Source organism: Hyalella azteca, unplaced genomic scaffold (assembly GCF_000764305.2).
Source record: "Hyalella azteca isolate HAZT.00-mixed unplaced genomic scaffold, Hazt_2.0.2 contig2369, whole genome shotgun sequence".
Classification (NCBI taxonomy): domain Eukaryota; kingdom Metazoa; phylum Arthropoda; class Malacostraca; order Amphipoda; family Hyalellidae; genus Hyalella; species Hyalella azteca.
In genome coordinates this window covers 29,788-54,892 of record NW_025932646.1, presented here as the reverse complement: position 1 = coordinate 54,892, position 25,105 = coordinate 29,788, and the positions used below count along the sequence as shown (strand labels likewise).

Genomic DNA, 25,105 nt, shown 5'->3' with positions numbered 1-25,105 from the left:
AGGGCCTATACCTTCAAAAAAGTTAAGAGATCGTAAGTTCATCAGCCAATCATTGACGGCTTTTCAAGCAAAATCCACCAATCATAGACAAGAAAATAGAGCGTAAGTACTTACGTTCACTTAGCGAGTTTTGAAAGTATGGCCCCAGAGGATGATACGAACAAAGGCAGGAAGTACGTCGCTATTTGGACTATAACCCTCTCTTTTCTTTGAGTGTTGATACAAACGGCGCTAGCTAAGCAATCACGAACACTCGGTACTTCCACACAAGCTCGTCTGAGTTACAGACCACTAATCTGTGAGTTACAGACAACTAATCTGTGAGTTACAGACCACTAATCTGTGAGTTAAAGACCACTAATCTGTGAGTTACAGACCACAAATCTGTGAGTTACAGACCACTAGTCTGTGAGTTACAGACAACTAATCTGCGAAGTTACAGACCACAAATTTGTGAGTAACAGACCACTAATCTTTGAGTTACAGACAACTAATCTGAGTTACAGACCACAAATTTGTGAGTTACAGACCACTAAAGCAACGGATTCTTAGCAATGCCAAATATTATCCTAGAATTAATATACCTAGCAAGGGACTTTAAATTAGTGAAATGGATTAAATTGGTGGAGTTGAAAAAATCAACAAGGCAATCTAACTTGATTTCTGGCAAACAATTAAAGCTCTTATGGACTTAGACGAAAATTACACATAATTCTGTCCAATAAAGATGGGTATCTACAATTGTTAATTTCTTATCGAGACTAAAATATATTACGAAGTTTAATTATAGTAATAGTATGAGAAGAAAGCTACCAACATAGTGAGATTGACTCACTCCACAACACTACGGCAACAAAAAATTTCTTATGAAATCAACTGCATCTCTTATATCAATATACGGTATATAATATAACAGAACAAACCTCAGATCCCCTCAGATTGAAGGTGACGAAATTAAACAAGTCTTGTATAGTTATAAAAATAATTATAGAAATGTTTGAGACGCAATCATCTTGGCAGCATGAAAAAAATATACAGAAAAAGCCCCCGTGTTTAGCTGGGATTTGTGAAGCCTTAGAAACACACACACAACTTACATCTCGAAACTTTAGCTAGAATTTATGAAGCTTGAGAACATACATCACACAACGTACATCTGAAGACGCGCAATTACTGAAACGACATCTCGAATAAACACTCAAACACTTATAAATAAATATTTCACATAAGTAGAAGCAGAAGACCTATTCAAATTCAGGTTTATAGCCGCATTTCTTAAGTAGGAATTGCTCCACATACATAAATAATCGAAGCATATATTAACATAGAATAACTTAGCTCTTTTAAATTGCAATTGAGAAAACTGTGATCGGAATGTCATAAGTTGATCGAAAGCGAGCACAGAACTGTGCAAAAATTGTTCTCAATGTTGAAGAAATAAGAGTTGAAAAAATGTTAAAGTTAAGACAAGTGAACAAGCTTAAAGACAAGCTTAAATTAGAGGTTAAGACAAGTGAACAAGCTAAATCTTGTAAGAGTATTGAGAATAGAATATTGAACGAGTGTGAATGAAAATAGTTTTAATCGTTCATAAAACATAAATTTAAAGAGTACCATACATACATTTGTGACAATTAACAGCAGGCATGTGATATATACTCGTACTAATTAGAATGATTCACATTTCAATATTTTACTCGGCTGAATAAAAAATCTATTTCCATTAAGTGTATATGAATTTTTACCTTTTCCAGAAATGTAATTCATTTTCAGTGATAGAATAAAAGATAATGAATTTGTAACATTATTGATAGTTTCACAATAGTACACGAATATGAGTAACCAATGAGAGCGCAGAGTAAATACGACAGTACTCACAGAATAGTACAATATTACCAAAGAATAACGTAGGTTTTTTAGTCGAGAGTTCCTCATAAGAAAATAAGTCACGACATCTTAAAGCACAACAGTGGGTTAGTTTCTGTAGGAAAATTTTCTAAGGTAGCCAAAAACTTTAGACCAAATCCAAATTGGAAACACACACAAAAAAAAAAAAAAACAGAAAATTGCAAGTAGGACAGTATAAATACGCTATCGATAAAAAAAATTTAGAAGCAAAGTGAATACTGTTTGAGTACTTGAAACCCAATAAAAGCATAGAGTAAGTGTGTAATATAATAAAATTGCTCCACATCAAGAGAAAACACAGGCCAACAAAGCTCAAGAAAAGATATGAGTAGATAGAGAAAGATATTAAAAAGATAAAGAGATAGTAAGAACAGAATACTTAATGAAGCATGACTCCGATGGCTCTTCCAGCCATTGTAGTAACCACATAACTAATAAAAACGATTGATCCTAAGCATACATTGTAATACTGATTATAATATTAATCTGACAGAGATGCCATAATCTCAGTAAAGTATTCTAATAAACATTAAAGTGCTGATTAGTCTGATTTGATACACGAGATAAACGGTTTGTCTCAGAGAATAAATTTGTAAGAGATACCGTCGGAGTTACAACAGCGCGGGTTTCCAAGTCAGAATTCGTATTCCAGAATCCTTCTTCGATTCAGTTATGAGATTTGGCATAGTAAAATATAAGTACAAATTTAATTTTACTCCTTCCATAGACGCTTGATGAAAAGCAAAGTTCTGCTTTAAATGCAATATACTATTAAATGTTCTATTTTTGCAATACCTAAGACGCTTCAGACTGAGAAAGCATTCAGCATATGCACTATGCAGAGTTGTAACGACACCAAGAAAAGAGGGGCACTTCGGAAGGTGAAAAGAATGTTTGAACAATTCATCTGAATTTTAGATAAATAATATGTTTGAACAATCCATCTGAATTTTAGATAAATAATCAAGAAACAAAATCAACTTTCGTGGGGACATTCAACAACTTAGACAAACATACGAAAAACTTCGTTGAGACTCGAAACATGCTTCATATTAAAGACCAACTACGAAGTGATCGAGACCGAAGACAGTGAACACCTCGAAGAAAGATGACAGTAAAACCAAATATGAACAATATCGAGATAGATAACAGTGAACACCTTTAATAAAGCCTACAGTGAACGTCGTCGCGCCACATAACATAGAACGCGTTGAAGAAAGCTTACAGTGAACACCGTCCAGCCATCCGACAGACAAAATCTTGGAGACATCAGACAGTGAACATCAGGGAAATAGCTAACAGTGAACAGTATTTGTATATTCTGCATCAAATTTGATGTAGTTAGAAGGAACACAAAGCTTAAGAAGAAAGTCGAGGAACGAGTGATCCAGAGAGTAGTAGCAGCAGCAGTAGCGTAGCGAGGCCGCTCCTGTGGACAATAAAGCGTCAGCTAAAGCGCCACGAATCTTTTCAATTAAACACCAAAACACAATCAAGCTTCCCGTGCGCCTGCGGGCGGTACTATCAAAAATAGTTACTAGCGTGTAACTCCGGCAGACACACAATGACAGTTCCTAAAACTAAACCCAGCAATCACAGACGAAAAATCAGTTGCTATGCGTACGAAGGCCGCTATATACATCAAAGAATTTTGATAATATAGGTACAGCACATGTGCCCCCTAAGCCCCGAATTATATAGCGTAAAAATTATCAAAAGTGAACCTTCTTTCAAAGCAAGGGCAAAAAGAAACAACTACCACTCTTATAAAGCATAAAAGATAAAACAATCTATAATTGTACCATCAAATATTGTTCCCGCTTCATCACACGCAAAAATTATACGTCTAGATCAGACATCTTGATACGCTTGACGTATAAACTTCATGAGAAAAGAGATTCCAAATATCACACGGACTGAACAAGAGAATGACCTAAAGCTATCGTAAATTCTATAGCAACATCGAGCCTAGTTCTCCAATAAAATCATCAATTGACGATAAAGAGGTGTGTTTGAGCAAAGAAAAGAGTTTGTGTAAAGATAAGTGGGTAAAGTTAAGATAAGATCAGGCCATGCAAAATTAGCTGGAAAACAAGTATTGAGCCACGCGTCAAACCAAGTTGGTTCCATTAAATGACGTAGATGAAAAGTGAACTAAATTTCAATTTTTAATTTTCGAATAGCTGGGATAAATTATTGAAGTCATTAACTGAAGAAAAAAATATAAGTCAGTACTCACTGCAGTGAGTGACAGAGAGCGCATTTTCTCGTCGACGAAAACTTGAGGTCACGGACGGACGGACAGACAGACGGACTAGAGATTCAAAATATCACACGGACTGAACAAGAGAATGACCTAAAGCTACCGTAAATTCTATAGCAACATCGAGCCTAGTTCTCCAATAAAATCAACAATTGACGATAACGAGGTGTGTTTGAGCAAAGAAAACAGTTTGTGTTAAGATAAGTGAGTAAAGCTATAAGATAAGATCAAGCCATGCAAATTAGCTGGAAAACATGTATTAGGCCACGCGTTAAACCAAGTTTGTTCCATTAAATGCACGTAGATGAAAAATGAACTAAATTTCAACTTTTAATTTTCGAATAGCTGGGATCAATTACTATTGAAGTCAATAACTGAAGAAAAAAAGGACAGAACGCATGCTGCAGAACATTAGAGAATGCGCAACATAGAATAGAATAGAAGTGTCGGCGTTGAAGAAATAGGCCCATGGCCTGTTGCCGATTCTTGAACTTTTCGTGACTTGATTAACATGCGATGGAAGACGGGGCAATAAGAGTGTTAAGCAGAATGGATATAAAAGTGGCCTTACAACAATGGAAATTAAATTGTGTTTGTGGCTAGAGCAAAAGAAGTATATCAAATAAATAGATAAATAAAACTAAACTTAATGAATAAAGCCATTCCCAGTAGGTCATTAGAGACGAGACGATCAAATGGTCTTCAAACTTAATTACAAACTCAAACTTTGCACCGGATAAAAGAAACGTGAAATTTATCCTATAGCAAAAAATAATGAAAAATAGCATATTTATCATAATTAACAATAAAAAATCGTCTCTGAGAACTGTTCTAGGTTTGATCGCTGCCTCTGAATTTAATAACTGGTCTGCAAAGTATATATTATAGAAAAAGATACATAGTACCAAACTTGAGAGGCAGCGTATCAGGCTCAAAAACGAAACGATCCTTGAAATTGTGCGTTGAACACAAGCGTGCATGAGCGCTGAAAACGGCGAGGATTTTAGAAAAATTTGTGCCAGGAGGAAGTATTTAATGCAAGCAGCTCGGCCACAGAATATAATACAGATTTATGAACAATTTGCACCGAGAACAACTAGGCGTCTGGAACAACGTGGCATTGAAGAAAAATATGGAGGGAAAAGTGCATGATATAACATAGGAAGGAAAAGATGACGACAATAAGACAACATTGATGAAAAGATAGTGCTTGAAAAAGATGGCAGGGCGTAAATATTAAATAAATAATGATAGCATTGAGAAAACTGGCGCCGAAAAAATAAGACGTGACAAATATGAAACTGTGAAAATACTGTGTTGAAAAAGATAGCGACTAATGCAAGAGGTTTTCGAAAATGAGACGGCAGTAAAATATATGGAAGAGTGATAAATAGAATAAGATTAATTAATAAGTAGCCAATACGTGCAAAGAAAACGAAGTTGCAAAATCAATAGCCGGCAACACTATGAAACCCTTCCCATAAATACTAATATTAAACCGAATATTTCAACACGAAATTGCGGCGCCATGAAATAGCGAAACAAGTTAGCTACTAACAACAACAAACTTGTTATAACCATAAGCTCTTTACCCGTGAATTGTAGCTTACCCATGAATCAGTTCGTAACTCAAACAACAAACTCGAAACTCAAAACAAAAGAACGGTTACTCACAATAAAAAGATTGTTACTCAAACGCCACTCACAAGAGGTTACTCATAACAATAAATCCATTACTCACAACGCCACTCACAAGCAGGTTACTCATAACAATCAATTCATTACTCACAATCAGGTTACTCACAACAAATGAATTACTCACAACAAATGCATTACTCACAACAAATGAATTACTCACAACAAATGAATTACTCACAACAAATGAATTACTCACAACAAATGCATTACTCACAACAAATGCATTACTCACAACAAATGAATTACTCACAACAAAGGTTGCCGTCGTCCAAGTCGACGCCGAAGTCAGCAGCGGCAGCGGCGATCTGTGATACCTGCGCGGCGAAGCTGTCGCCGCCCCCGCCAACGACCGCCTGCGATCAGTGATGTGTGTGTGGGCTACGTGTATATAACATAACATAACATAATATAACATAATATAACATAACATAATATAACATAACATGACATAGTGATCTCGGCGCTGAATTGTAGGCCTGATGTGGTCTGTCGCCGATTCTTTTCTTTGCGGCCTGTCGCCGATTCTTTCGTGCCTTGTTTCTATACTTATATATCAATGCTCCTTGTAACTTGAGAATAAATGTTTATTGCATTCAAAACGTCGTTAATAAACTAGAACTACTTCCTGAAATATGCCTTTCGATCTACCACCGTCATCTGAAGAATTCTCCAACTCTCTGATAATTTAAATCAACGAATTCTCTGGTCACTAATCGCACGCGTATATATCAGCAAATTCTCCCCTCTAAAACTAACTTATATACACGTGTAGGTACCTATATAAAAATCCGGTAGTTTGGAAATAGATAGCTGGGGTCCAATTCAAAACTAAAAGGGTTTTAAACTAAAACTAAAGGGTTTTCAAAACTAAAAGGGTTGGTCGGTTAACGTTGTGCACCTCTGCATGATGATGCTGGTGGATTTATCCAGCACGGTGCGAGAGACAGTCTTGTGAGTTTGTCTCAGGAGGTTTCTCTGCCCTCCATGTTGCAGAGAAACCCCCAGAGATATTCAGAGAGATCTTCATCATTTGGACTACATTGGACTAACAACCACGACATTGTGACCCTCTCACCAGCCATCTACTGTCTGGATATACTACCTATACCTGTGCTAAACGCACCTACACCCCCAACACACCCCACACACCTCTCAGACAACACCACCACATACCCTCGACCCTACAGCTCTGGAGCGACTCCCTGTCGGTTGTGTCATACTTGAGCGAGGGGGGTCTCTTGTAAAAATGAGACCGAGGAACCACAACAACAACAACACCCCACACACCTGCACATAGTTACTAGGGAAGACCCCCTCGCTGGCGCCTAGTCGCCCCCGCCACCAGGCCGCGTCCTCGCGGTCCAGCACGACGATGACGTCACCAGCGCTGAACGTGAGCTCGTCGGGGTTCACGGCCGTGTAGGGGTATAGCGCCTCCACACGCTCTGATATATTCAGATAATCTCTTATATTATACGAAGGAAACGTGTATTATTAAAATAATGAACATTACTAATCAACATCAACGTGAGCTCGTCGGGGTTCACGGCCGTGTAGGGATATAGTGCTTCCACACGCTCTGATATATTAATATAATAAATCATGTTATATCAAACAAAACGTGTATTATTAACATAATTAACATTACTAATCAACATCAACGTGAGCTCGTCGGGGTTCACGGCCGTGTAGGGGTATAGTGCCTCCACACGCTCTGATATATTCATATAAGCTCTCATGTTATAACGATAAAACGTGTATTATCAACATAATTAACATCATTAATTATAATCATGTTTAATATAATGTTATCTCTTATATAATATCAAAAACGTGTATTATTAACATAATTACCATTACTAATCAACATCATGTTAATATAATGTTATCTCTTATATATCAAGAAACGTGTATTATCAACATAATTAACATTACTAATCAAAATCATGTTTAATATAATGTTTTCTCTTATATGGTAGGTACCTATCAGCAAAACGTATATGATTAACATGATTATTAATTAACGTAATTCATCAATATCATGGTAGGTTATCAGAAATAGGTACATTTGTTTAACTCATCAAACAACTAATTAGCATCATGATCAATCCTCAACAAAACAACTTGTTTAACCCTCTACCACCTGACATGAGTAACCGAAGCAATATTGTCACGCGCCTACTTCCCAAAAAGGATACGTTCTAGTGAGCGCAAAATGACTTGCACTGATGGTTGCCGCCACGTACTTCCTCGCGGTCCAGCACGACGATGACGTCACCAGCGCTGAACGTGAGCTCGTCGGGGTTCACGGCCGTGTAGGGGTATAGTGCCTCCACGCGCTCTGATATATTCATATAATCTCTTATACTATCTTATACTATATCAATATAGCGTGTATTGTTAACATAATTAACATTACTGATCAGCATCAACGTGAGCTCGTCGGGGTTCACGGCCGTGTAGGGGTATAGTGCCTCCACGCGCTCTGATACATTCATATAAGCTCCCATCTTATATCAAGGAAATGTGTATTATTGCCATAATTAACATTACGTACCGGTACTAATCAACATCATGTTTTATATAATGTTATTTCATATATGACATCAAGAAATGTGTATTATTAATATAATTAACATTATTAATTACTATCATCTTTAACATAATGTTATCTTTTACATAATATCAGCTGAAGATATATGATTAACATAATTATTAATTGACTTAATTAATTAATATCATAGTAGGTTATTAGGAATACATTTGTTTATCTCATCAAATAACTAATTAACATCATGATTAATCATCAACCAAACAGCTTTTTAATAGTCAATAAGAAGGATTCGTCAAGTGATCATCAATAAAGATTCATTAGAAGGATCGCTACATCACACACACGTGTTCTGCAGCTAAGAAAACACACATGAGAACATATATAACCTGTCACCCTGATGATAGTTTAGCCTTTTACATACTTGAAGAAGTTTCACCGAGTATTAGTAGCCAGGTTGTCGAGTGCTTGGCGTGTCGAGTAGAAATAAGGTAGAAATTTCTACTCGACATCGAGTAGTATCGAGTGGGAAATAACAAAGGCTTGGCCACATGGGCATTGAAGCTTGATATATGTTAACTATATTAAATAATTACGTTAATTAATAATTATGTTAATCATATATCTTTAGCTGATATGATATAAGAGATAACATAGGTTAGGTTGGAGCGCTCTATATTACTAGATCGTTAAGAGCTGACACTACACTAACCTACTACACTACACACTCCCCCTACTTCCCACACTACACACTCCCCCTACTTCCCTCACTACACACTCCCCCTACTTCCCTCACTACACACTGCCCCTACTTCCCTCACTACACACTCCCCCTACTTCCCTCACTACACACTCCCCCTACTTCCCTCACTACACACTCCCCCTACTAACGTACTCCCCTATAGGTACCACAATGCACTATCTCACCACACTCCCCTCCCTCATACCGCAACCCCAGTAGTAACTCCCACCGGGCAGCGCAGGCTGTGCAGCAGCATCAGCAGCAGGTGCTTTATCAGCATTGTGGGCGACAGAGTTCTGGGCGCTGGCAGAGTTCTGGACGACGCCAGAGTTCTGGACGACGGAGGGCGGCGTCTGGGCGGGCGGGGCGTCCAGGATGTTGGTGGCCTCCTGGAAGACGGGCGTGGACCGGGCAGAGGCTGAGCCACCACCCAGCACCTTGACGTAGCTAGCAGGGAACCACCCCACCTGGCGCTTCTTGCCTTTTGCCTGGTAATTGTTATTTGTGTCATTTGGGGCGACATGTTTAGTGAAATATGTAGCCCACGCAAGTCTCTGCGATACGAGATAGCAAGACCACTTTAGTTCAGACCAACACGTGTACTGATGCCTGTAGCCCCAGGCATGTCTCAGCGATACGAGATAGCAAGACCACTATAGTTCAGACCAACACGTATACTGATGCCTGTAGCCCACGAATGTTTCCACTATATGAGACAGCAAGATCATTTTAAGTCAATCAAAAGCATCTGTCTAACACAATATAATCAAAGAAGAATACCTCAGGCTGCCTGCATATAGAAACACATTTCCAAAATTTTGCAAGTACTTTCCATCAATGTTAGGTTACGATTGCGTTTAATCCAGGACTGCACGTTTTGATAATTATGCAGCTTGACGAAGAGTTAACTGGTGATTATAATTGCTATATTATTCTAAATTATTGTACCTGTAGCTCGCCCTCCCACCAGCCTGAGGCGGTCTTCTTGCGGATCATAACGAGCTGTCCGCGCTGCAGGCTCAGCTGGTTGCTGGACGTAGCATCGTAGGGCGCCAGCACAGTTGCGATCTCTGGCTTCTTGCTGCCTTTGCCCTGCACACAAACATTACTTCATTACTAATAGATTATAGGTATAATTATATTATAGGTGCATTACTATAGGTATATATATATATACATAATCTAGATTACTACTAGATTATATACAGTGGGGGGAAATAAATATTCGTACACTTGAAAGATCGTATTTTAATGTATGTAAGTACACAAACTGAACAGGAGAAGTTATTTATATTATTTATAGAGGCGCATTGTATTCAAAAATAGCATCAATAGAAATTAAATCTCAATGCAACAAAAATTAATGCAACATGTTAACTTCTCACCCAGGTTCGTCCAGCCGTACTTATAGTACTTTAACGTGGACCCCAACAAAGGCTTGCAATGAAAGACACTTCAGAAACCACTCTCTTGAATAAGTAGTTCCGAAACTCTCCTAAAGAAAAAGAACAAAGCATAAATAAACTAAAGTAACAAATAAACGAACTAAAGAGAAAGTATGAACAAACCTTCTCATGAATAAACTAACCTAACTTTACAAAATATAACAGAATAAAGAACATCTCGGAATAACCACTAAATGTAAAACACAGAAACAAACAAATAACCAAGTTAAAATACACCTTGACACTGTGGGTTCAAATGCGGGACTGACTAGGACCGTAGGACGGACTATAACCTACCTACAAATCAAACTTCCGCATTTCTAAACTGAAAACAAAAATTGCAAAAATACAAAATTATAAAAATACAAAATTATGAAAATACTAAATTATAATTGCCTAAGTTAGTTAGTTAGTTTAGTGGCCAAATGTTTACTAGCGCTTCAGCTATTTAGCTATCTCGCACCGAAAATCAAGATGAACATCACCATAGAGGTGGAAGGTCTCAATTATTCATCACCCACAAGGGGCGGAAGGTCTCAATTGTCCAGCCCGCTGAACCTGGCTCGAAAGAAGCAGCGTTAGCATCTCAAAAGAGACGAAGTGACAAGGAGGGACAGGTGAAAAGCAACAGAAACGAAGACACTCGAACAAGATAATTGCCTAGCTAACAGCATAAATAAACAACCCTTCATTACGCCCTTATGTACCGTATTTCATTAACTGACATCAATTAATTACACCCATATGTGGATTATTGGAACATACCTCTTAAGACTTTCGGATCAAAAACAGTAACATAATTATCCCAATTATTTGATATATATTACATGAACCTGCTTAATTACTCCCAGATCGCATACGCCAAATCCAAATGATGGACATAAACCTAGAGATGAAAAATGAAGTTCAATAAGACGATAAAAAATTAATTAAAAATTTGTTTCCTCTTTGCATTGCAAAATTTTATAAATAAAAGAGATGGAGGAAAAATCCTATAAGTTTTTACAAATAATTTCTGACAATACTACATACTGTATTTTCTGAGAAAGTGACATATAAATTCTTTGCGTCTTAACATTTGTTAAATTTAGTTTGAATATTTCATCGAAGAACGCTTTTGACATCAGAATTTCAGCATCAAAATAAAAATTAGGAGCCTAGAGTATTATAGGCAAAAATTATAGAAAAATATAATATTTTTAAAAGCATCTAAAAATAAAAACTCGTATTAGGAGTACGTAGACTTGAGATAAGATTTAATGCATTCGTCCTCTACGAAGTGACAAATTTACTTTGATTCTACATAGTAACAAAGTCTACATCAGAAAGGATTAATATAGGTAGTGTTGATACAAAGGAAAACTACCAATAATAGTTAGGTATAATGTACATTCATTTTGAACTAGAAAAACGGTTACTAGTTAAACGTCAAGAGAAAAAATGATGAACCTGATAAATAAGAGGGTAAAATAGGTTATGTATGTTCCTGATACAACCGAGGGTAAAATAGGTTATGGATGAATCTGATAAAACAGAGGGTAAAATAGCCTATGGATGTACCTGATACAACTGAGGGTAAATAGGTTATGGATGTACTTGATAAAGTAGAGGGTAAATAGGTTATGTATGTTCCTGATAAAGAAGAGGGTAAATAGGTTATGTATGTTCCTGATAAAGAAGAGGGTAAAATAGGTTATGGATGTACCGGTACCACTAGGACTAAGAGAGGTAATAAATACCTGATACAAGTAAGGGTATATAATATAATTTCCAATCAATTACATGATCTAGAGGCTACTAATGCAGGGATATAGCAATTCGAGAGAGAGTAAAACAGGAGTATATATCAATCACGTGCACGAATAATGAAAACTTTCATAACTTACTTGATGAAGATAACAGCTACTTATAACTATACGATCCGAAATTGTTGAAGGTTTGTATTTGGAGAGGAATTCATCCAAGTAATAATTAAGGAGGAGTTGAGAAATTAATCTAAGTAATACAGAGGAATTGAGGACTTAAGAACTTTATCAGATAATAAATAAGTTAAGGTAATGGTCAAGTAATAAGTTAAGTAAATCACAGGACGTTCAACATAAGAATAAATGTTACACAAACAACTTGGGATTATGAACGTTAAAAAGAATAACTTACCCTGTTTTCTTCATCGTCCTGTAAATTAAACAGCGTTATGGTGATAAGAAGTTTAGATATAGTGCAATGGAATTTAATTTGGTAAATGCTCAGAGCAAATTATATATATAATAGACACCATGTAGTCCATATTATGCTTCCACAGCAGAACTATTTGCTGTTTTTAATTGAGTAATGGAATTTATGCGGAATTATTCCGCGTTCCTATAGTAAAAAAATGAAATTTGTGCCGAATTATCCCGCGTTCTTAATTGAAGAAATCAAATTTGTGCGGAATTATCCCGCGTTCTTAATTAAAAAATGAAATCTATGCAGAAGAAACGGTATTCAGGCGTTGCGAAATTGTTTTCTCAAAACTTCAGTTGATGCCCAATTCCCAGGTTCAATAAATGGTTTGACTGCTAATAACACGGCATTCCGTACTGGCAATATGACGAATAAAGATAAATAATGTTATGAAGGCATTATAAATTCAAAAATAAGAATTCAATGTTATTATTTACTTAAATTGCATTAATTTTTTATTAGTATTAAATGTTGTTCAATATTATTTTCATGGCTGACGTCAAGTTGGCTGTGCTTGCTTCACGAAGAGAAGCGAAACGAGTAATTATTTTGAAAGAAATTCAAGAACCTGAGATGAGCATCGGAAATTATCTCGATTAATTTGCTGGCGAAATCATAATATATTAATTGTAAGTTAGTAGAATTATACTTAAGCCAATATTTATTGACGAAGTGAAAGTAAAGTAAACGACGATTATTAATTCAGAAATTTGCTAAATTCAATATAGCACGTTATATTTATCTCAAAAACCAAAACCCCAAATTATATAAACGATGAAGAATTCAAAGGGCCTTGGATATTTAGGTCTGATGGTCAAGACAAAATATATCAAATGATGTGGATGATGAAGTATTTTTAAATGAGCAGAAACAGAAATTAAATAACAAAATATTACTATAAATAGATAATTGTTCGTCTAATTTTTGTCAAGTGAAAGTGAGTTGGTACTATACAACCTAACCTCCGATTCCTTTAGTTGCTTGCATTATAACAGCGTATCATTTAAGAATATACCATTGAGCTAATGGTACGGGCGCTAAATAAGTACTCGTAAATACACGAGTTTGATAAGAAATTACACCTTCACCAATCAGAAGTCAAAACACATTAAAAAGCGTTCCATAATTTATAATATTATTAAAATTTGAAATAATTAGATCTTTAATGTGATATTTTCTTCGTATGTACAGTAACACCCACCTCTCGCCTCATTGAAAAACCAATAAGAAAAATCTTCATAAAATGTATTCGCTGGTCTTCGGACGAACTTAATTTAATATGTACATAATTGGATATCCTTTACGTAAAATAATTATTGTATAGTATCTTAGTATGTTGAAATATTTCCATGTGAAACATTTTAAAAAATATGCAATGACATTCACAATTGGAAAGTGAACAAATGAATTGAATAACAGAGAAGGGCGTTTTTTAATACAGAAATTGCTCAATTGGCAGGTTTTTAGATACAAATATTTGAAAAATAGAACAATTGGTAGCAGAGTATAAGATAAGGTATAGGGGATACGAAGGTAAGTATATAGGGGATACGATTCAACGCTTTGAAACTTTGATACGTGAAACTCAGAAAGATTTTTGGGGAAAAAACTTCTGCAGTTGCTTACCGCGCTGAATAATGAGAGCTTCTGTGAAAAAATAATTGTTCAAATTATTCAGCAATTTTTCTACACAAAAATAAACGATGCCAAAAAATAGAATAAAATTCAAGGAACTGCGACACGCTTAAAATAAAATAAGCACGCTTCGTATGAACACTATTAATAATCTCTCAAAATATTGTACGATAATTTAGATTATCTTGATAGTGATTTTCAAAGGCGAAAACCATTGAAAAAATTGGCAAAAAAAAACTGTTCAAATCTGAAGAAATTAGAATGTTAAAGTTTTTTTTTCAGCCAAGAGATTCGATGCAAGCGATTTTGTCTATTCGTAACTTAAGAAGCAACACTCATTCATCTAGTCGCATCAATATCAAGAAGTTTCGTGAACCCGTTAAAATATAACTCCTATTAACTTATAACTTATCACTTGAATTAACTTATCATGAACATAAATTAACAATGATACATTAAACGAACATAAAATTCCGCCATTTGCTCGTGAAAATAAACTCTATATTTAAGCTAGGCATTAAATGAATTAATTAAAGCTAATCTAAATTATACATAATTAATCAGGAGGTATCATTCAAGTCACTATGAATAAAGCGAAACTTAACCTCAAAACCTATATTCCACTAGGAATATAGATCTAATTACTGACGAATTTCATTGTGTGATTAAGAATCCAAACACTAAATAAACTATTATATTCATTACTAGTTAACCATTTCTTAATTTCGAAGCGCGTGCCTCTGGAAATGCATGCATTAAAAACGTATGCAAAACAGTGAAGGCAATCGTGTCCATATTTGTAGGCACCAATAACAAAAAGTTAAAGAAGAAAAGTCGTTTTGAATTCTCTTACAAACGCACCATTTTTTCATCCTTTTATAAACTCGAAACTATTTACCCTCTGCAGCAAGTACAGCAGTTCAGTATTGTGGACACCATTATTTTCATACACGAACATATAATAATGAAATAAATCCTGAAATAGCCAGGATTAACGCTGCTGATACTCGACGCAGTTGACGTTAAATTTCAATAACAAAATCCTTGTATTAATAACGAATTAAACTTTAATATCAAAGCTTGTGGCAAGTCAATTAATAACTGTATCTCACAACAGAAGGTGATAAAAATATACAAAGTGTTCGAGTTAGTAAGCATCATAGAGATAGTCATTGTGAATTAATTCGGCAGATATATTTGCAAATCGAATATTTTATTAAAATAATTTCTTGGCGGAAACGAAATGATAGAAATTGAATTCGTGGCACAGAATGTAGCGAATTCAGCAAATCATTGATTAGTTAAAAATGAATGAGTATTACAGGGCATGTGTTACAGGCTATAATGATAGGTGATGAACCACATGAGATGTTCAAAATAATGATAAATAAAGTAGGTTTATATATAAATAGTTAGTGATAAATAAGGCAGGCATAAGAGAAGAAGATGCCCACCTTCTCAGAGAAGAGGCTGGAAGAAGAGTGGGACCGACGAGAGCGCTTCTGTGAGAGGGCAGCGGGATACGAGAGAACAGAGTGGGGTTAGTAGAGAGGGAGGGGGTGAGAGGGTGTGAGTGGAAGAAAGTGAGTGGGATAGTGTGAGCGTGAGTAGGAGAGTGTAAGTGGGATAAATGAGTGGAAGTTGTGACAGGGAGGGTGTGAGAGAGGGAGAGGGAGAGTGTGAGAGGGAGAGTGTGAGAGTAGAGTGTGAGTGGTAGAGTGTGAGTGGTAGAGTGTGAGTGGGAGAGTGTGAGTGGTAGAGTGTGAGGGTAGAGTGTGAGTGGGAGAGTGTGAGTGGTAGATGGTGAGTGGTAGAGTGTGAGTGAGAGAGTGTGAGTGGTAGAGTGTGAGTGGGAGAGTGTGAGTAAGAGAGTGTGAGTGGTAGATGGTGAGTGGTAGAGTGTGAGTGAGAGAGTGTGAGTGGGAGAGTGTGAGTAAGAGAGTGTGAGTGGATGGAGTGAGAGGGAGAGGGAGTGATTGGGAGGGTGAGTGGAATGAGTGAAAAAGTCGATATGTTTGGTGTGATTGGTGAATTCGGGGAATGTGAGTGATGGGTTTAGAAATATTAGCTAAATGTTTACATAGGATAGCACAATTAGAAAATTTTCGAGGAACATTGAATTTGCAAAAGTTGTAGAAGATTTGGGGAGAAAACTGTAGACTCAATGAATAGGATCGTTTGTGAAAAAGTAATGACATTCAAGGAAATAATAACAATATTAGCCTAAGGGACTTAGAAATAAGTCTTTAAAGGATTGAAACGTCTTCACTCGATTGGAAAATGAATAAGTAAGGATGAATAATTCAAAGAAGTGTACAAGTTAGCGTAACGAACATGAATAGTAATTGTCCTGGTTAAATTCAGTAAAGACAAACGAGACGACTAGTAAGTCAGTCAAAAACATTCACAAACTGAAAGCAGGTTTTAATTCAGTCGAATACGGCAGATTAGAACAAGAATCTAATGAAACTAGAAAGAGAGAAAAGAAGAATAGCAATGAAGAGAAAATAATCCCACGAATCATTGCAGTCATGATAATAAATATGTAAATTAGTCGTTAATGAATACAAAAGTGTATCAAGTTATATGAATACTACCAAAGTTCAAAAATGACATTGTACCGAGATGAAGCGTTAAAAGTGATTGCGATCAAGGTCAATGATTCCACAACTACAGTCAAAGTCAAAATCCAGCAAAAATTATCGAAATCCAACTCTCATGATTCGCATTCTACATGAATTTGTATGAATATGATACCAAGCAGCAGAAGAGATTATTTTAAAACACAAAGCTTGAGATAAGTAAATACGGGAATGCCGATATCCCCAAACTTTCAATTCTCATCCATTATTTTCAACTCCCGCAGCGCGATAACAGATTACGATCAATCGATTCGACTCGCTGGTATTAGTAGGCAGCGACAGGGGCAATAACGATTCTTTATGGATAAAATTCAGCTTAATACTATTAACCAGGGTGATAATTGATCAGGGTGATAATTGACCAGGGTGATAATTGATCAGGGTAATAAGTACTCATGATAATAATTGTTCAGGGTAATAATCAATCATGATAATAATTAATCGGTCAGGATAATGCTTGATCAGCAAGTTAATTGCATGGTACCTGCAGTGTCATAAATAATATTAATCAGGATAATTAATAAGGAAGTTAATTGATTGCAAGGCACCTGCAGAAGAAAGAACTGACTAAGCAATAAAAAATACCTGAGATTCTTGCCGAGTTGACTTGGCCATTGTAGCGGCGACTTCAGCAGCTGCCTCGGCATCTGATGCCGCCTCAGCATCTGAGACTACTGCAGCTGCTGCAGGTGTTGCAGGTGTTGCAGGTGCTACAGGTGCTACAGGTGCAGGTTTAGGAGCATCAGGTTCCTTAACATCTGCAGGCTCGAGGTTCGCAGTGCCGAGGAGCTAGGAGATGACGGCGACGTAAAAAAAAAAATTTTTGTTTTGCACTAGCTATAGATTACTTCAAAATATTTCATTTCTGTGATGAATATAGCTAAATTTCTATTCGATGGTAATTGATAATAAGTAACAACAATTCTTCAATTGTTGTTACTTATTATTACAAACTTCACTGACATTGCAGATCAACACAACTATAAGTACAACTATAAGTACAACTATAAGTACAACTATAAGTACAACTATAAGTACCTAATATGCGAGCACAACGCTAAGCAATATCACACAGGTGCGCATATAAGCGGTGTAATATTGTACATATAATGTACAATATTATTATTATAATGTACAATATATAATGTACATTATTGTACAATATATAATGTACAATACTAAAATATCTCAGTTCGCTTCTCGAACAAAACATTAAATATACAAGACAGCAATATGTACGAATAATCTAAGACAAATAAATTTATTGTCGATATACCAATTTTTATAACAGGTGGTGGCTAAGGTGATGTACCTAGTGGTGACTCTAGTGATGTACCTAGTGGTGACTCTAGTGATGTACCTGGTGGTGACTCTTCGTAAGTTCATCAGCCAATCATTGACGGCCTTTCAAGCAAAATCCACCTATCACAGACAAGAAAATAGAGCGTAAGTACTTACGTTCACTTAGCGAGTATTGAAAGTATGACCCCTGAACAGTTATAACCTGTCACCGTGATGATAGTTTAAGCATTTTACATATTCAAAGAAGTTTCATCGTGTATTAGTAGTCAGGTTGTCGAGTGAAAAATTCTTGGCGTGTCGACGGGAAATAAGGTAGAAATTTCTACTCGATATCGAATAGTATCGAGTAGCAATAACAAAGGCATTGAAGCTTGACAGCGGAGTGCTCTATGTTACTAGACCTTTAGAGCTGACATTACACTCCCCTACAATACACCACTTCCTCGACTAGTTCATTACATGCCCCAACACTTCCTCGACTTTTCAACTAAATGCTTCCCCTACTCCCTTCCTACACATTCCCCCAATTAATGCAAATCCCTACACCACAATGCAAAACCCTATACCACACTCCCCTCCCTCATACCGCAACCCCAGTAGTAACTCTCACCGGGCAGCGCAGGCTGTGCAGCAGCATCAGCAGCAGGTGCTTTATCAGCATTGTGGGCGACAGAGTTCTGGGCGCTGGCAGAGTTCTGGACGACGCCAGAGTTCTGGACGACGGAGGGCGGCGTCTGGGCGGGCGGGGCGTCCAGGATGTTGGTGGCCTCCTGGAAGACGGGCGTGGACCGGGCAGAGGCTGAGCCACCACCCAGCACCTTGACGTAGCTAGCAGGGAACCACCCCACCTGGCGCTTCTTGCCTTTTGCCTGGTAATTGTTATTTGTGTCATTTGGGGCGACATGTTTAGTGAAATATGTAGCCCACGCAAGTCTCTGCGATACGAGATAGCAAGACCACTTTAGTTCAGACCAACACGTGTACTGATGCCTGTAGCCCCAGGCATGTCTCAGCGATACGAGATAGCAAGACCNGGTGAGGTCCAGGGCGGCGTAGTTAGAGGGGAACCAGCCCCCCTGGTCCCCACACTCCCCGTACGTCCAGTCGCACTAAAATACCAAGTAAAATCCCTCCATTAACAAAAATAAATCAAATCGATTAATAAAAATTAGATAAACCATATATACGAATTAAAATTGAACAATCCAAATCTATGAATTAATGATAATGAATTAGATAGATGCGCTATTGAAAATAAATCAAATCGATGAATTAAAATTGAACAACCTAAATCTATGAATTAATGATAATAAATTACCCTAGCTAGATAGATACATTATTGAAAATAAATCAAATCGATGAAATAAATTCAAATAAATCAAATCGATAAATTAATGACAATGAATTTAATAGATGAATTAATGGAAATAAATTAATGAATATAAATTGCTGAAAATAATCAATAAAAATATATCGAATGGTTAGGCAGCAATTAAAATGCAATACCTACTAGGTTAGCATAAACCTTTTTCTCGCACAGATAAACGAAATGAAATCAATTACCACCGGGCAAAATCCTGGATAAATATTAACAATCAGTGCTTGCAGGTTAACATTAATAAATCGATCAACTAAATAATCGAAGACAAAATTGTTTTCGGCAAAAACCATAGATTAGAAGAGGCATGATCAAAGGCCAAGAATCTCAATGCAGAAAAAATGTCTATCATTAACATAAAAGTAGGCCTAGAAGAAATAGGCATAAAAATATGAGTTTAAATAGAAAAAGATCCACTCTTAAATCGCTAGAGCTGCTCTTTACAAACGAATACAAGACTGTGCTGTATTAACGAGTAACTGTGTATTAATTAATGAGTATTAACTGTGCTGTATTAATGAGTTTCAGCTCACCATCACCATCATCATATCTCTTACAAATCACAAGCGTTTCCATATGGATATATTACACGCTCCCTGAGCATCACTCACGGCTCCCTGAGCATCACTCACGGCTCCTGATTTTATTTCAAGAATTTAAAGTAATTCTCCTCAATTATTCAAAAGTAGGAAACAGACATTTTGATATTATCGACCCTCATTGTCTCTAAAAATTTATGTATCCGACGCTTTTTTCTGTAGAAAAAATCATTTGCAGCTATCTGGATAATTCTTTGAATGATTTTTTATCTATCTTTCTATTTTATCTATCTATCTATCTTATCTATATATTTTATCTAATTTCTCTATCTGGATAATTCTTTGTCACGGCAGGATTCATTATCAGAATAATTAATTAGTTCCCGCTTTAAGATTCATTAACGGAATTATCAATCATTAACTGCCAGAGGATTCTTAGTGAGAATTATTGACTTATCGCCGCGAAAGTATTCATTATAAACATAGATCAATAAAAGTTAGATTAATATAACTTATTAAATGCATTAATACAACTTATTATTAAAATAATAAAACTTAGATTAAAACCTACAACTTGTTAAATTCATTAATACAACTTATTTTTAAAATAATAAAACTTAGATTAATACAACTTATTAAATGCATAAATACAACTTATTATTAAAATAATAAAAGTTAGATTAATAAAACTTATTGAATGCATTAATACAACTTATTATACAAATAATAAAACTAATAGATTAATACAACTTATTAAATGCATTATTACAACTTATTATTAAAATAATAAAACTTAGATTAATACAACTTATTAAATGCTTTAACACAACTTATTATTAAAATAATAAAACTAATAGAATAATATAAATCTTAAAAAGCAGTCATAAAAAGCATGCATTAATACAACTTATTATAAAAATAAGAAAACTAATAGATTAATAAAACGAATTAAATGCAGCACCTGGTTTCGTTTGCTGGTGAAGCGCGCGTAGAGCTCCTTGCCGCGCTCAACGCTCTCCTTGAGCTCCTCCTTTTATTGTATTTAAATCTTTAGTATTGTATTTAAATCATTAATAATGTATTCAAATATTTTCTATTGTATTTAAATCTTTAGTATTGTATTTAAATCATTAATAATGTATTTAAATATTTTTTATTGTATTTAAATCTTTAATATTGAATTCAAATCAATAATATTGTATTCAAATAATTATTATTGTATTTAAATCATTAATATTTTATTAAAATAATTATTATTGTATTTAAGTCATTAATATTGTATTTATATCATTAACATTGTATTAATATTAGCGACATACCGGCAGCAGGAGGCTGGGGCTCAGGCTCAGGCTCCCCCCACGCAGCGTCAGGGTTCACAAGCTTCTCCCTCAATGACAAGACCTGCCCCGGTAATGATAATGATGTGATCAGTTATTATGCTGGAAAATTAATAAAAACCTGCTGTATTACCTAGTTTACATAGTGTGTTTTATGACGCTTAATGATGGCGTTTATGGTGCGTGTTTTATATGGCGTGTTTTATGATGTCTCTTAAGTTAGCAGCGCTTCTCTTTAAGAACATTGAATACTATTATTCTAATTTCGTATCTTATCTGACATGATCTTGTGAAAAAAATGTTTTGATATGCACCAAGATTTTATTTCAAGAATTTAAAGTAATTCTCCTCATATCAGAAGAACAGACATACAAATATCAGAAGAACAGACGTACAAATATCAGAAGAACAGACGTACAAATATCTTAAGAACAGACGTACAAATATCTTAGAAACAGACATACAAATATCTTAGGAACAGACATACAAATATCTTAAGAACAACGTACAAATATCATCAGAACAGACGTACAACAGAAGTAACGTACAAGTATCATAAGAATAGACGTACAAATATCATCAGAACAGACGTACAAATATCAGAAGAACAGACGTACAAATCTTAAGAACAGACGTACAAATCTTAAGAACAGACGTACAAATATCAGAAGAACAGACGTACAAATTTCTTAAGAAAAAACGTACAAATATCATAAGAACAGACGTACAAATTTCTTAAGAACAGACGTTCAAATATCAGATGAACAGACGTAGAAATATCATAAGAACAGACGTAAAAATATCAGAAGAACAGACGTACAAATATCAGAAGAACAGGCGTACAAATTTCTTAAGAGCAGACGCACAAATATCAGAAGAGCAGACGTACAAATTTCTTGAGAACAGACGTGGGTACAAATTCCTTAAGAACAACGTACAAATATCAGAAGAACAGACGTACAAATATCAGAAGAACAGACGTACCGGTTAAAATATCAGAAGAACAGACGTAGAAATATCATAAAAAGAGACGTAGAAATATGAAAATAAAACAAAATTACTAGTCACCTCGTAAGCGAAGTTGCTGACGTAGAACTCTGATGGCTCGTCGTGGGCTAAGTTAGACGGGAAGACACCATGGTTGTCACCACACACGCCGGTCCACCAGTCACCATCACGCTGCACCACCAGCACCACCTCACCAGCGCCGAAAATAAGGTCGCCGGGCTCGGTTGACTGCACAGACACGATAAGATATAAGATAAATACCTATATATACTCATAAGAAACGATGAGAATTAAGATATATAGTACTGTATGTATACTTTTAAGAATTTTACACTAAGTCACGCTGCCGCGTCGCTAAAAAAATGCGAAAATATTCCCATAAAAAAATCTTACCCCAAACGGCAAACATCTTTCCCTAAAACTCAAACATCTTACCCTAAACGGTGAAAATCTTACCCTAAATGGCGTAAATCTAACCCTAGGCCTCCTATGTCCGATCTGGGAGAACTCGGCTGTCTTAAGAGCAGACGTAAAAATATCAGAAGAACAGACGCACAAATATCAGAAGAACAGACGTACAAATATCAGAAGAACAGACGTAAAAATATCAGAAGAACAGACGTACAAATATCACAAGAACAGACGTACAAATATCAGAAGAACAGACTTAAAAATATCAGAAGAACAGACGTACAAATATCTTAAGAACAGACGTACAAATTTCTCAAGAGCAGACGTACAAATTTCTTAAGAACAACGTACAAATATCAGAAGAACAGACGTACAAATATCAGAAGAACAGACGTACAAATATCAGAAGAACAGACGTACAAATATCAGAAGAACAGACGTACAAATATCAGAAGAACAGACGTACAAATATCAGAAGAACAGACGTACAAATATCAGAAGAACAGACGTACAAATATCAGAAGAACAGACGTACAAATATCAGAAGAACAGACGTACAAATATCAGAAGAACAGACGTACNGGGAGGAGGGGGTGGGTAGGTGGTGGCGGGGGGGACGGTGGGGTTGGTGGTGTCCAGGGCGGCGTAGTTAGAGGGGAACCAGCCCCCCTGGTCCCCACACTCCCCGTACGTCCAGTCGCACTAAAATACAACATTAAATTCATCCATTAACAAAAATGAATCAAATCGACAGATAAGTACTAATAAATAAATCAAATCGAATAAAGTAAGTCAAAACGATAAATTAAAATGGAATAAACCAAATTGATAAATTAAAATGAAATGAATCAAATCAATGTTTTAAAATGAAATAAATCAAATCGATAAATTAAAATAAAATAAATCAAATCGATAAATTAAAATGAAATAAATCAAATTTATAAATTAAAATGAAATAAATCAAATTGATAAATTAAAATGAAATGAATCAAATTGATAAATTAATGAGGATATATAAAATAGATAGGTACATTATTGAAAATGAATCAAATCAATGAATTAAAATTAGATAAATCAAATCGATAAGCAGCAATTAAAATACAAAGTAGGTTAGAATTAACCATTTTCTCGCGTAGTAAAGTTTTGAGCTAAGCAGCCCGAATAAAATTAATATTAGGTGCATCTTATAGAATACGTATAGATTATCATTGGGCATTCTCATCACTGATAAACAAGATGAAATCGATAACCTCTCAGAAAAATCCTGGATAAATATAAATAATCGGTGCTTCTTGGTTAACATTAAGAATTCGATAATCCTAGACAAAATTGTTTTCGGTGAAAATCATAGATTAGAAAAGGCGCGATCAACGGCCAAGAATCTCAATGCAGAAGAGACGGCCTATTAAAAGATAAAGATAGGCCTAGAAGAAATAGGCATAAAAATATATGTTTAAGAAGAAAAGAACAACTCCAAAGTTGTTCTTTTCAAAGTTGTTCTTTTTTTCAGAGAAAAGAACAACTCCAACAACGTTTCAAAGTTACAAACTAATACAAGAACTGTGCTGTAAAAATGAGTTTCAGCACCCATCATGTTATGTACGTATCTCGTACAAACCACGAGCATCTCCATATAGATATGTTACGCGCTCCCTGAGCATCACTCACGGCTCGCTCCATAAGCATCACTCACGGCTCTCTCCCTGCATGAGCATCACTCACGGCTCGCTCCCTGAGCATAACTCACGGCTCGCTCCCTGAGCATAACTCACGGCTCCCTGAGCATCACTCACGGCTCGCTCCCTGAGCATAACTCACGGCTCCCTGAGCATAACTCACGGCTCGCTCCCTGAGCATAACTCACGGCTCCCTGAGCATAACTCACGGCTCGCTCCCTGAGCATAACTCACGGCTCCCTGAGCATAACTCACGGCTCGCTCCCTGAGCATAACTCACGGCTCTCTCCCTGCATGAGCATCACTCACGGCTCGCTCCCTGAGCATAACTCACGGCTCGCTCCCTG

General features: G+C 36.0%; 1 protein-coding gene across 1 annotated transcript in view; it reads right to left on the bottom strand.

Moving 5' to 3' along the window:
• Nucleotides 1-25,105, bottom strand: part of LOC108667901 (intersectin-1) — a gene marked incomplete at its 3' end in the record, with an annotated part of 69,508 nt that overhangs the window by 17,845 nt on the left and 26,558 nt on the right. The window contains exons 17-27 of the mRNA XM_047885549.1: nucleotides 23,641-23,784; nucleotides 22,732-22,899; nucleotides 21,288-21,356; nucleotides 18,976-19,518; nucleotides 17,693-17,896; nucleotides 15,920-15,967; nucleotides 14,457-14,477; nucleotides 10,111-10,254; nucleotides 9,392-9,650; nucleotides 7,157-7,314; nucleotides 6,116-6,222 (exon numbers count right to left, since the gene is read on the bottom strand). Of these exons, the coding sequence (XP_047741505.1) occupies nucleotides 6,116-6,222; nucleotides 7,157-7,314; nucleotides 9,392-9,650; nucleotides 10,111-10,254; nucleotides 14,457-14,477; nucleotides 15,920-15,967; nucleotides 17,693-17,896; nucleotides 18,976-19,518; nucleotides 21,288-21,356; nucleotides 22,732-22,899; nucleotides 23,641-23,784 (1,865 nt within the window). The remainder of the gene's footprint in view (nucleotides 1-6,115; nucleotides 6,223-7,156; nucleotides 7,315-9,391; nucleotides 9,651-10,110; nucleotides 10,255-14,456; nucleotides 14,478-15,919; nucleotides 15,968-17,692; nucleotides 17,897-18,975; nucleotides 19,519-21,287; nucleotides 21,357-22,731; nucleotides 22,900-23,640; nucleotides 23,785-25,105) is intronic.